The 13251-nt window shown below is 45.6% G+C and overlaps 1 protein-coding gene across 5 annotated transcripts in view; it reads left to right on the top strand.

Annotated features, from left to right (window-relative positions):
• Window positions 1-13251, top strand: part of ATF6 (activating transcription factor 6) — a 138375-nt gene that overhangs the window by 32578 nt on the left and 92546 nt on the right. For 4 of the 5 annotated variants that reach the window (XM_079761974.1, XM_079761973.1, XM_079761971.1 and 1 more), the window contains exons 9-10: window positions 1939-2124; window positions 10183-10274. In XM_079761974.1, the coding sequence (XP_079618100.1) occupies window positions 1939-2124; window positions 10183-10274 (278 nt within the window). The remainder of the gene's footprint in view (window positions 1-1938; window positions 2125-10182; window positions 10275-13251) is intronic. The other variant, XM_079761972.1, reaches the window with a different exon arrangement.

The raw sequence follows: 13251 nt of genomic DNA, 5'->3' as shown, positions 1-13251 counted from the left end.
TTGTTGGAAGTTCATTAAGTGGTGTGCCATCTGTGAGCCTTCCAAATGCCATAGAGAATTAGCCGTTGAAGTAGGCTCCTGTTGTCTAGCTTGTACCTAAACTCTTCCTTCTGGGCACCTGCTCTGTGTGTCCCGTCCAGGCGCTGTGCCGAGAGGGCGCTGGGAAGAGGCTAGCTGTGGATGCTCTGACCCGGACGTCAGGAAGAGGAGCAGTGATGGAGCAAAGTGGCTCTGTCCAGAGAGGAGCTGGCCGTCGGGGAGCAGCCCCCTCCTGGCTGTGCCTGCTGCACGGGCGTGCGCGTTCCTGAAGGACGGGTAGTTACTTCACAGGGAAGTGGCGTAGGTGATGGTTATGGAAGTCAGCATTCTTGTAACATTTTGTAAGAAAGGATAAAAATGGGAAAAACACCCTTTTCTGACCCCTCATGTGGTGTTTCTTTCCTCTGGGCTCTGATGGGAGGCTGTTGACTGTGGGGCCAGGACCACTTGACTGGCTTGGTGTAGTAGTGGGGTGGGAATTGGGTTGTTATTTAGAAATCTGTATGAAATTGTTCAATTTTATTCACTGTCCCATTAAGAATTATTGAACACCCCACCATAGAAGGTTTGTTTTTAAGGTCATTACATGTAGAAGTCAGTGGTTTAGTACTTACAGTCATCAACCTGTTATTTGGTTCTTTTTATGTACCTAATTTTGTTACCTCACCCTCTCCCCCAAATAAATTACACTAATGCTGTAGCAAACAGGGTTTAGTTTATAACGTAGTTTACAAGATACGATAAAACGAATTTTGCTCAGTAAGTTTCACTATGGTAGACATTGTGGGTAGTAAAGGAAAAGTAGTATTATATGGTTTTGGTACAAAATCTAGGTGGAGAGAGAGTTAACATTCATGAAACAGTGGAGACCTTTAGAGTGTTGAGGTGTGTCTTCCAGATGATAAGGGCGTAAGAAATTCAGAGAAAATCAAAATACCCATTGGTTGAGCAGGATTGGAGTTGCAGGGTCCTTACAATGAGGCGAGTGGTGGGGTCAGCATCGACGTTGGAGTGAATGGTATGAACGATGGAATGAGTCAGGAGTGTGGGGCACCTGGGGTAGCCTTTTAAAGATGAGGGGCTGGGTTAGGGCAGAAGGTTTGGGTCAGTGGGGTGGTCATGGTCTGGAAGGCCTGGAGAGCTGAGGTAGTAGCTGAGATGCATGATTATCTTTTTATTTTCAATACACTAGCAACATGGGCCTGCTTTTTCGGGGGGAAGTGTTCTTAGCCACGGTAGACGGGAAGAGATCCCTGTGATGGATGGTCAGGAGGCGGCTGCAGCAGCTCAGGGATGGACTCTGAGCCCTTGTGGGAGGGAGAGCAGCAGCGGGCGGGGAGGACCGCAGCCCAGTGCCTGCTGAGCGGGTGAGGAGAGGGCAGAGGGCAGAGGGCGCCAATCCAGAGTGGCAGGAAAGTGAGTTAATGCTCGCTTCTCCCTTTATACCCGGGAGGTTCGTGTCCCCCATAGAAGATGGAGACAGAAAATCCCAGGGAGAGGGATGTGCGTGTGCACACAGGAACCTGAAGCGGTGGTGGCTCCACAGTTGAGTGGCCTTATGAGCGGCTGATAGGTGGTTCTGGAAAATAGCCAGTGACGTGGGTCCTGGAGGCAGCCTGATGGTGTGCGGCGGCCAGGGACCGGCAGGCGCTCTCGGCGAGTCTCCAGGGGGCAGTTGGAAGGGCGGTGAAGGAGCTAGAAGACAGGAGAGGAAGTTACGTAACATTAGGTTTGAGAAGCCTTACTTAATCATTGGACCTCAATTTGAGTAATACTTTTAAAAACCTATTTGAAACAACCAGTAACATACGTTTTGAACAATTGTTTAAAATTAATTATGAAAATCTGATCTGATTGGGTTCTGGACTCAGATGTTCGATTCATCTTCACTCTTGCTAGATTGCTGTGCTGAGGAGACAGCAGCGGATGATCAAGAACCGGGAGTCGGCCTGCCAGTCCCGCAAGAAGAAGAAGGAGTACATGCTGGGGCTGGAGGCGCGGCTGCAGGCGGCCCTGTCCGAGAACGAGAAGCTGAGGAGGGAGAACGGCTCGCTGAAGCGGCAGCTGGACCAGGTGGTGTCAGAGGTGAGGGCTGGCGGGGAGCCGGGCTCGGGGTCAGTAGGGAATGTTCATTTCAGATTACGTTGTAAACTCACTGTGTAGGAAAGGGGGCACCGTGAGCCTGGACACGTCTGCAGGAGGCTTCTGAGTGTCCCCGCCCCGCAGCCCGGGTGTCACCTTCCCCGCTTCCCGAGGCTTCTTTCCTCGTGGCACCTGACCATGCACCGCGCTGGGCCAGGCGGGCAGATCTCAGGTCTGTCCTGAGGCCTGGTGCCCCAGGGCCCTGCAGGGCTGCCCCAACCCAACGCGCCTCTGCCTCCGCGGGCTTCTCTCCTGTCCGTCTGCCCGCCGCCTGGGAACAGCCCATGGCCTGACTGAAACGGTGCTGGGGACAGGGACGGACGGCAGGGGCCTCTCAGGAGGATGCAGACTGTGCTCCCCATGCGAGGGGCGAGGAGGGCTCTGCTCTTGTCTGAAAAGTTTGCTCCCCTTTGAGTTTTGTTTTATTGTTGTTGGTTTTTTAAAATTTTTAAAATTTTATTTTATTGTTTAAAGCATTACAAATAGTAGTACATATGTCTCCTTTTTTCCCCCATTGACCTTCCCCTGGCCTCCTTCCCCCCCCCCCCCCCCCCCCCCCCCCGGCACATGCCCCGTCCCCCATGTCTTGCGTTCATTGGTTATGCTTATATGCATCCATATAAGTCCTTCGGTTGATCTCTTACCCCTCCCCCCCAACCCTCCCCAGCCTTCCCGCTGTAATTTGACAGTCTGTTCGATGCTTCTCTGCCTCTGTATCTATCTTTTTGTTCATCAGGTTATAATGTTCTTTATTATCCATAATGAGTGAGATCATGTGGTATTTTTCTTTCACTGACTGGCTTATTTCACTTAGCATAATGCTCTCCAGTTCCATCCATGCTGCTGCAAATGGTAAGAATTCCTTCTTTTTTATAGCAGCATAGTATTCCATTGTGTAGATGTACCACAGTTTTCTGATCCACTCATCTGCTGATGGGCACTTAGGCTGTTTCCAAATCTTAGCTATTGTAAATTGTGCTGCTATGAACATAGGGGTGCATATATCCTTTCTTTTTTTTAAAATATATTTTATTGATTTTTTATAGAGAGGAAGGGAGAGGGATAGAGAGTTAGAAACATTGATGAGAGAGAAACATCGATCAGCTGCCTCTTGCACACTCCCTACTGGGGATGTGCCCACAACCGAGGTACATGCCCTTGACTGGAATCGAACCTGGGACCCTTCAGTCCGCAGGCCGACGCTCTATCCACTGAGCCAAACCGGTCAGGGCCATATATCCTTTCTGATTGGTGTTTCTGTTTTCTTGGGATATATTCCTAGAAGTGGTATTACTGGGTCAAATGGCAGTTCTATTTTTAAATTTTTGAGGAAACTCCATACTGTTCTCCACAGTGGCTGCACCAGTCTGCATTCCCATCAGCAGTGCACCAGGGTTCCTTTTTCTCTGCATCCTCCCCAGCACTTGTCGTTTGTTGATTTGTTGATGATAGCCATTCTGACAGGTGTGAGGTGGTACCTCATTGTTGTTTTGATTTGCATCTCTTGGATGATTAGTGACTTTGAGCATGTTTTCATGTCTCTTGGTTTTCTGAATGTCCTCTTTCGAAAGGTGTCTATTTAGGTCCGTTGCCCATTTTTTGATTGGATTGTTTATCTTCCTTTTGTTAAGTTGTATGAGTTCCCTGTAAATGTTGGAGATTAAACCCTTATCGGAGATAACATTGGCAAATATGTTCTACCTTGCAGTGGGCTTTCTTGTTGATGGTTTCTTTTGCTGTGCAGAAGCTTTTTATTTTGATGTAGTCCCATTTGTTTATTTTCTCCTTAGTCTCTCTTGCCCTAGGATCTGTGTCTGTAAAGATATTGCTATGACATATGTCTGCAATTTTGCTGCCTACGGAGTCTTGGAGGATTTTTATGGTTTCCTGTCTTACATTCAAGTCCTTTAGCCATTTTGAGTTTGTTTTGTGTATGGTGTAAGTTGGTGATATAGTTTCATTTTGTTGCATGTATCTGACCAAATTTCCCAGCACCATTTATTAAAGAGACTGTTTTGACTCCATTGTATGCTCTTGCCTCCTTTGTCAAATATTAATTGAGTATAATGGCTTGGGTCAATTTCTGGGTCCTCTGTTCTGTTCCATTGATCTATATGTCTGTTCTTGTGCCAGTACCAGGCAGTTTTGAGAACCGTGGCTTGGTAATATAGCTTGATATCTGGTATTGCGATCCCTCCAATTTTGTTCTTCTTTCTCAAAATTGCTGTGGCTATTCGGGGTCTTTTTTTTATTCCAGATGAATTTTTGGAGAGTTTGTTCTAGGTCTTTGAAGTATGCCATTGGTATTTTAATAGGTATTGCATTGAATCTATAGATTGCTTTAGGTAGTATGGACATTTTAATGATGTTGATTCTACCAATCCATGAAGATGGTATGTTATTCCATCTGTTTATGTCTTCCTCTATCTCTTTTTTCAATGTCCTGTAGTTTTCCGAGTACAGGTCTTTTACGTCCTTAGTTAAGTTTATTCCTAGGTATCTTAATTTTTTTTTGGTGCAATGGTAAATGGGATTTTTTTTTTCATTTCTTTTTCTGTGAGTTCATTATTGGCATATAAAAAGGCCATAGATTTCTTGGTGTTAATTTTGTATCCTGCTACTTTGCCAAATTCATTTATTAGGTCTAGTAGTTTTTTGATGGAGTCTTTGGCATTTTCTATGTACAGTATCATGTCATCTGTGAATAAGGACAGTTTTACTTCTTTTAGAATTTGGATGCCTTTTGTTTCTTCTTCTTGTCTGATCGCAATGGCTAGCACTTCCAGTACTGTGTCGAACAGGAGTGGTGAGAGTGGGCATCCCTGTCTTGTTCCTGTTCTTAGGGGAAATGGTTTTAGTTTTTGCCCATTGAGTATGATGTTAGCTGTGGGTTTATCATATATAGCTTTTATTATGTTGAGGTATGATCCTTGTATTCCCACCTTGTTGAGAGTTTTTATCAAGAAAGGGTGTTGGATTTTGTCAAATGCTTTTTCTGCATCAATTGATATGACTGTGATTTTTACCTCTCAATTTGTTTATGTGATGTATCACGTTTATTGATTTGCGGCTATTGTACCATCCTTGCATTCCTGGGATAAATCCTACTTGGTCATGGTGCATAATCTTTCTGATATAGTGCTGGATACGATTTGCTAGAATTTTGTTGAGGATTTTGGCATCTATGTTCATGAGGGATATTGGCCTGTAATTTTCTTTTATTGTGTTGTCTTTATCTGGTTTTGGTATTAGGGTGATGCTGGCTTCGAAGGAGCCTGGAAGTGTTCCTTCCTCTTGAATGTTTTGGAATAGTCTGAGGAGGATAGGTTTTATTTCTTCCTTGAATGTTTGGTAAAACTCCCCTGTGAAGCCATCTGGCCCTGGGCTTTTGTTTGCTGGAAGCTTTTTGATGACTGCTTCAATTTCTTCCATAGTTATTGGCCTATTGAGCTGTTTAGATTCTTCCTGATTGAGTTTTGGAAGATTGTATTTTTCTAGGAATATGTCGATTTCCTCCAGGTTGTCCAGTTTGTTGGAATAGTGTTGTTCGTAGTATTTTGTAACAATCCTTTGTATTTCGGTGGGGTCTGTTGTTATTTCTCCTCTTTCATTTCTGATTTTGTTTATTTGGGTCCTCTCTCTTTGCTTCTTGGTGAGCCTGGCTAGAGGTTCATCAATCTTGTTTATCCTTTCAAAGAACCAGCTCTTCGTTTTGTTAATCTTTTGTATTGTTTCTTTGGTCTCTATGTCGTTTATCTCCGCTCTGATCTTTATTATTTCTTTCCTTCTGCTTACACTGGGCTTTTCTTGTTGCTCTCTCTCTAACTCTTTGAGTTGTTGGGTTAGGTAATTTATTACCATTGTTTCTTGTTTTTTGCAGTAGGCTTGAAGAGCTATGAACTTCCCTCTCAAGACTGCTTTCGCTGTGTCCCATAGATTTTGGATTGTTGTGTTTTCATTGTCATTTGTTGCCATGATGTTTTTATTTCTTCCTTGATCTCTCTGGTAACCCAGTCATTGTTTAATAGCATGCTGTTTAGTCTCCATGTGTTTGATTTTTTGGGATTGTTTTTATTGTAGTTGATTTCCAGTTTTATGCTACTGTGATCTGAGAAGATGCTTGATATGATTTCTATCTTCTTGAATTTGAAGAGACTTTGCCTATGTCCTAACATATGGTCTATCTTTGAAAATGACCCATGTGCACTTGAGAAGAATGTATATTCTCTGACTTTGGGGTGAAATGTTCTGAAGGTGTCAATTAATTCCATCTGGTCTAGTGAGTCATTTAGGATTGATGTTTCTTTGCTGATTTTTTGTTTAGAGGATTTGTCCAATGGTGATAGCGGGGTATTAAAATCTCCTACTATGATTGTATTGCTGTCAATCTCTCCCTTGATATCCTCCAGGAGTTTTTTTTTATGTATTTGGGTGCTCCTGTATTGGGTGCGTATATGTTTACCAGAGTTATTTCTTCTTGTTGGATTGCTCCCTTTAGTATTATGAAGTGGCCTTCCTTATCTATTGTAAGTCCTTCACATTGAGATCTAATTTGTCAGATATAAGTATTGCTAACCCAGCTTTTTTTTCATTTCCATTCACCTGTAAAACCTTTTTCCATCCCTTCACCCTCAGTCTGTGTGCGTCTTTTTTTCTGAGGTGGGTTTCTTGTAGACAGCAGATATATGGGTCATGTTTTCTTATCCTATCCGTTACCCTATGTCTTTTGATTGGGGCATTTAATCCATTTACATTTAAACTTATTATTGATAGGTACTTATTTGTCGCCATTTTTATTCTTTACCCCTGTGTTCCTTCTTCGCTTCCTATTTCTTCTTTTTACAGCAGACCCTCTAGCATTTCTTGCATTGCTGATTTGGAGGTAATAAATTCCCTTAGTCCTTTTTTGTCTGTGAAGCTCCTGATTTCACCTCAATTTTGATTGATAGCCTTGCTAGGTACAGTATTCTTGGATTCAGACCCTTCCTTTGCATGACTTTGTATATTTCATTCCATTCCCTTCTGGCCTGATGTGTTTCTGTTGAGAAATAAGTTGCTAGTCTGATGGGGGATCCTTTGTAGGTAACTTTCTGTCTCTCTCTGGCTGCTTTTAAGATTCTTTGTCGTTGGTGTTTGCCAGTTTAATTATAATGTGCCTTGGCGTCGGTCTTTTGGGGTTCATTTTGTTTGGGACTCTGAGCTTCTTGGACTTGTATGAGTTTTTTCTTTCCTATATCAGGGAAGTTTTCTGTCATTATTTCTTCAAACAGGTTTTCTATTCCTTGCTCAGTCCTCTCCTTCTGGCACCACTATTATGTGGATGTTGTTTCGTTTCGTGTTGTCTCAAAGTTCCCTTAGGCTCTCCTCCTGTTTTTTAAGGTTTTTTTTTCCTAGATGCTGCTCTGCTTGGGTATTTTTTCCTACCTTGTCTTCTAGCTCACTGATGCATTCCTCTGCTTCTTCTAGTCTACTATTGATGCTTTCTATTGAGTTCTTTATTGCAGCGATGTCATTTTTCATTTCTTCTTGGTTCTTCTTCATTTCCTCTTGGTTCTTATACATATTGTTGAATTTGTCTTCCATTCTTTTCATCCATCTTATGACCATTTCTGTGAATTCTTTCTCTGACAGGTTGCTTGCCTCCATTTCATTTACTTCCTTTTCTGGTGGTGCCTTCTTTTCTTTCATAGGCGGGCTGTTTCTTTGTCTCCCCATGATCGCTCTTCTCCGGGTGTCTGGTTATGTAGCTCTCTCTCTCCTGCGTTGATTTAAAGGCACAAAATACAACACAACAAGGCACAATGCACAAGGCACTGAACACAAATGTATTCATGATACTAATAACCCCAAATACCAGAGAAAAGAGAATTAGGGGATTAAAAAAAAAGAGTGCAGAAAAAGAAGGAAAAAAAGTAAGAGAGAAAAGAAAGAATAAAAAAAAGAAGGGGGGAAAACCATTAATATGGGAAGAAAACTCCAATAGAACAACAACTAACCCAAAAAAATGCAAACAACAAACACCCAGAGATGAATGCAAACTACAAACAATAACTAATAACAAGCGAGGAGAGGAAAAACAGAAGAGAAAAAAAGAGAAACAATCACACAAACAAACAAAAAAACAAACTAATCAACAGTCAAACAAACAACAACAATAGGACAGAGAGAAAGAAGGGCAAAACAAAACAAAATGAAACAAAAAACCTAAAACAAACAAAAAAAAGGGAAGAGAGAAAAAAATTGGATAGTGAAGAAAGAGAAGAGAGAAGTGTGTATGGACTTGGAGCAGGGGAGCGGAAATTAGATATATAAGTAGGATGAATTTTTAATAGGGGGTAAAAAGAAAGTATAGGGAAAATCTAGAGCAGGAATAGGGTAAGAGAAACAGGACAACAAGAGGGGAAAAGTGAGGAAGAAAGTGTTGGCATAAAGGTAAAGTTGAGATAGAGTAAACTGATGCTAAAGGAAGAATGAAAATAGAATGTAGGACACTAATCACAAAATAAAATAAAATAAAATAAAATAAAATAAAGAAAAAATAAAATGGAACTTTAAAAAAGGTAAAATAATAGTAGTAATAATACTAATTAAAAATAAAAATATGATAATTAAAAAGTAAAATCAAGTGAGAAAAAAAATTTAGTTTCTTAAGTAAAAGATAAAAAATAAAAATGTGAGGTAGTGAATGTCATTCACTTCCTCTACTCTTCTGTTTGGCATGTCTGTTTTCTGTCCGGTAGTCAGGACAGTATTGAAGTTCCCTGTGTTCCACTGCTCCTCTGTGTTGTAAGCCACAATCCTGTTTTCAAGCAGGCGGTATTTCTTTGTTTCTCAGCCTGCCTTTATTTGTGTTTACACAAGAGTCAATTTGTGATTCAACCCCGGTTGGCAGTGTTTCTGGATTGACCTCCAGGGCTATAAGTCCTCTCTAGCCAATATTTAGTTTTTGTTTTCCTTGCCGCACTTAATACTGGTTTCGGGGAGTGGACTGCCCCAGAGCTGGTTTTCTGATCGTTTCTCCCTGCTCTGATCCTCAGGTTCCACAAAAACAACTTTCCCCTGAGTCTCTGAGAGTGTTTTTAATTGGGAGATCCTGTGTACTGGACTTAGTAATCAAAAGAAAGGATTTAAAGAGAAAAAAAAAAGCCAGAGTAAGCATGGGGACTTGCGACGTTTTCCCCCAGCACTGCACGCGTCTCTGCGCACGTCTCTGCACGCGTCTCTGTGCACGTCTCTGTGCACGTCTTTTTCCCTGGCACTGTGACCGGTTTACTGGTAGAACTTCAGGCTGCCTTTCTGTGCCCAGCCCGGCTATGGGCTGATTTCTAGAGTTCCCTTCTGCCAGCAGCCCTGTGGACCCCCTTCCACATTTGCGGGCTACGCTGACTCCAACGGCCACCGATTTTGTGGGGCGTTGACTTTCTTTGAAACTCTAGATCCCGCTGCGTGCGTTTCTCCCTTCAGCCTGGATCGCAGACCTCACGTTCTCTGAGCGACATTTGACCTTTCCGTGAGAAGGTGCAGAGCTTGTCTGAGTCTGCGTATTCGTGCAGCTTGAGACCCGGTGTTTGTGGCTTCGCAGCTGGTCCCTGGGTGCTGTGGTTGTAGGGTCCCGGCAGGTATCCGAGTTCTTCCCGGTTGAAGGTGAGGCTAGGCTTCCGCTCACAGCCACTCTCCCCTTCAAGATGGCGTGGTCTCTGCGGCAGAGCCGGCCGCTCCGGGAGAGATTTCAGCAGCAGTAGGGGCTGCCAGGTCAGGGGAGCCCGGGCCTGCAGTCCCCAACAGTCCCTCCCTCACAAATAGACACCCCCCGCACGTCCACGCACTCTCCTGCTGTTCTCTCACTCACACACAGTCTTGCAGCCTGCCTTCCCGTTGGCAGCAAGTTTTGTTTTATTGTTGAAGCGTTCCCATAACGTGAGGAAGAGCGTTCTTCTTCGATGTTGTTCTTTGTGAGGCTGAGCTGTGGTCTGACTGTACTTCATGTGGTCCTTTCCCTAGAACCAGAGGCTGAAGGTCCCTAGTCCGAAGCGGAGAGCCATCTGTGTGCTGGTGCTGTTGGCGTTTGTCTTCCTGAACTACGGACCCATCAGGTGAGTGTGTGCATGTGTTTTTTGATATCAACACTGAACATTTAAATTCTTGTTTACTCTTTTAGCCCCAGTCATAAGCTAGAGAAAGATGGGTTTGTTTTATTCTCAGAGACGAGGCAGAGGAAAGGTTGGTTCCTCCTTTTCTTTGCCAAGGTCTGGATGGAGTTCGTGGTTTCTGATGAAGGGAGCGTAAGTTATCAAACAGATTGCTGGAGAAGCAGAAAAATGAAACCAGGCTGCCTGGTTGACCCGTGACTTGGTTGTCTTAGGCAAGCAGCTGAGTGTCTCGCAGCCTCAGTTCCCTGCCCTCAGGTGGGATAATAATAACGACCTCACCTGCCTTCGTGCTTGGGGCTCGGGCATCAGCGCTGACAAGGCGCTAGGCTGGCCACTGCCCAGCGAGAAAATCAGCAGTGAGACCGGGGGTTCCGTTTCCAGTTTTGCAGGCTTGGAATGGTGGTCGAGAATCTGAGCATTTGTGAGCATTCAGCTAACGGTACAGAATTTCAGCTCACACACGTGAGAAGCACTGCTTTTAGGCTGGAGTGAGAAGACTGGAGGTCAGAGCGATCCCAGAGGTCATCTTCTCAGATGCCCACCTGCTGTGGCACATTGGACACACACCGCCAGCCGGGACGGAGGGGTCAAGGAGAAGTCGGGCAGGGCCGTGGAGGAGAGAGAGACGTGCGGGTGTGCAGGCTGGTGTGATGACAAGGTGCCCGGACACTTTGGTTGAGTGGCCGTGATAAGGGAAACCCCATAGAGGACGCTGAGTCTTGAGGCATGGCAGCAGTTTGCCAGGTGCCACGCGTGGGAGAGGCACAGCGAGCATGTTAAAGGCACAGTGGTGAAGTGGTCTTACACTTTCAGAAACGGTGACAAATGCACTGTCTCGTGCACGTGGGAGCACGCAGGAGGGAAGCCCGGCTGGAGGTGCAGGGGGGCCAGGTATGGGCCTCAGACGCGCGTGTACAGGAGAGGCTGACGCCGTCAGCATGTGTGCTGGGAGGAGCTCTCGGGTGGCATCGGAAAGGACTGGACTGAGCAGAGAGCTGTTTCTGCCCCCACTGCCCGAGTGCTCACCCCCGAGGTCTCTGCGCGTGTCCTGGGCCGCCGCCTCCGATGCCACCTGCTCTGCCTTTCTCTCCTCCACAGCCCACTCGCCTTCTCACCTTGGCTGCCTGGGTGCTCACTCCCTCATGGATTCAGACACACAGCGGGTCCTTCGGGAGCCTCACTGTCTGCCAGGTCCTGAGCAGGGAGCCAGGGTGCAGGCGCGCAGAAACAGCTGGAGTACGAGGAGGATCTACTAGATGTCCCGGGAGACATGGGCGTCCTTGTGAAGGAGCCCAGGAGTAACAGTGACTCTGACAGTGGCTCACAGAGGCTCCATCAGCAGCCTCCGATGAGCCAGCAGACCATGGCTTTGCTGCAGGGGGAGGGGTGTTGGGAGCCCTCGTGAGTCAATAAAGATTTGAGAGAAAAGGCAGGAAACATGATCATTGAGTGAAGTGATGATCCCCGGCTGCAGAGGTGCAGAGTCGGGGAGGGGCTGGGTCTCCTCGCCACGAGCAGGTAGCCTGGTCCCTTATGGAAGGAGGAGAAGCTGGCTCCACTCTGTCAGTGAGGTTTGGGTAGGAAACTTAGACCAGTGGTTCTCAACCTTCCTAACGCCACGACCCTTTCATACAGCTCCTCATGTGGTGGTGACCCCCAACCATAAAATTGTTTTCGTTGCTACTTCATAACTGTCATTTTGCTACTGTTATGAACCGTAATGTAAATATCTGTGTTTTCTGATGGTCTTAGGCGACCCTGCTAGCGGTTCTCAACCTGTGGGTCGCGACCCACAGGTTGAGAACTGCTGCTGTAGAGCATAAAACACAGATATTTACATTACGGTTCATAACAGTAGCAAAATGACAGTTATGAAGTAGCAACGAAAACAATTTTATGGTTGGGGGTCACCACAACATGAGGAACTGTATTAAAGGGTCGCGGCATTAGAAAGGTTGAGAACCACGGCTTAGAGGGATAGCGCAGATGGGAGGTAAGAGTGGGACCAGCGTAGTGTGGTGAAGGCCGGGTGTGGGGTGGAGGGGGTCAATTGGGAAAGAAACAAAGGGGAAATCTGTAAGACTTTCAGCAATAAAGGTAAATTTAAAAGAAAAAAAGAGTGGGGTGAGTTTAAACACTTGCCTCCTGAGGAGCATCCCCAGGAGATCGTAGGAAACTTTCAGATCTAAAAGCGTGTGAAAGGCTTAGATCAAAGAAAAGCAACCGTGAGGAGAGCTGGAAGGAATGAAGAAATATCAGCACTAACAGGCTGCAGCACCTCCAGTCCCAAGAAGGAAACCGGTGGGAACTGGCCCTGAACCCACACAGCCAGGGCCTGCTCCTTCCCGAGAAAAGTCACACCCACAGTGCGGCATGGGAGCCCCCAGAACAACAGCAACGACTCTAACACTGAAACGCGCCCCTGAACCTCATGTTGGGGTGGCCCTGCTCACGCGTCTCCTACTCAGGAGTGGACCATGCTGGCGGCCTCTGCACTGAGGCGCCTCTGGGCGGGGGTCGGCCGGGGGGCAGGAGCCCCAGTGGAACCCGGCTTGTGCCACTGGGAGATACTGACTGAACACCTCCCACATCTGTGGCCTTTTGCAGGCAAGTGTCCTTATGTCTAATTGGCGCAGAAACTGGAGGCTTTTAAAAAACGGGTTATGCGTTCTCACTGAATTTTCCTCAGGTCCACAGCTAAGTCTGGTCAGACAAAGAGAATTTAATCAGAGATTTCCAAAGCATTTGACATGCAGGAACCTGAACTCTCAATAGATCACATCACCATGTAAAGCTCATGTTTCAGACGCTCAGTGCAGATTGAACTTGTGTGCTTTATTGGTGTGGGTCCAAGTGAGAAAATCTATAACCCAGGTTTGGCAAATGTGGGTGTGCCGTGGGCACCGTTTCCTGAGGCTTT

The sequence above is a fragment of the Cnephaeus nilssonii genome (assembly GCF_951640355.1).
Source record: "Cnephaeus nilssonii genome assembly, chromosome: 21".
Lineage (NCBI taxonomy): Eukaryota > Metazoa > Chordata > Mammalia > Chiroptera > Vespertilionidae > Cnephaeus > Cnephaeus nilssonii.
The sequence above is the reverse complement of the archived record's forward strand: the minus strand, read 5'-3'. Positions and strand labels throughout refer to the sequence as shown.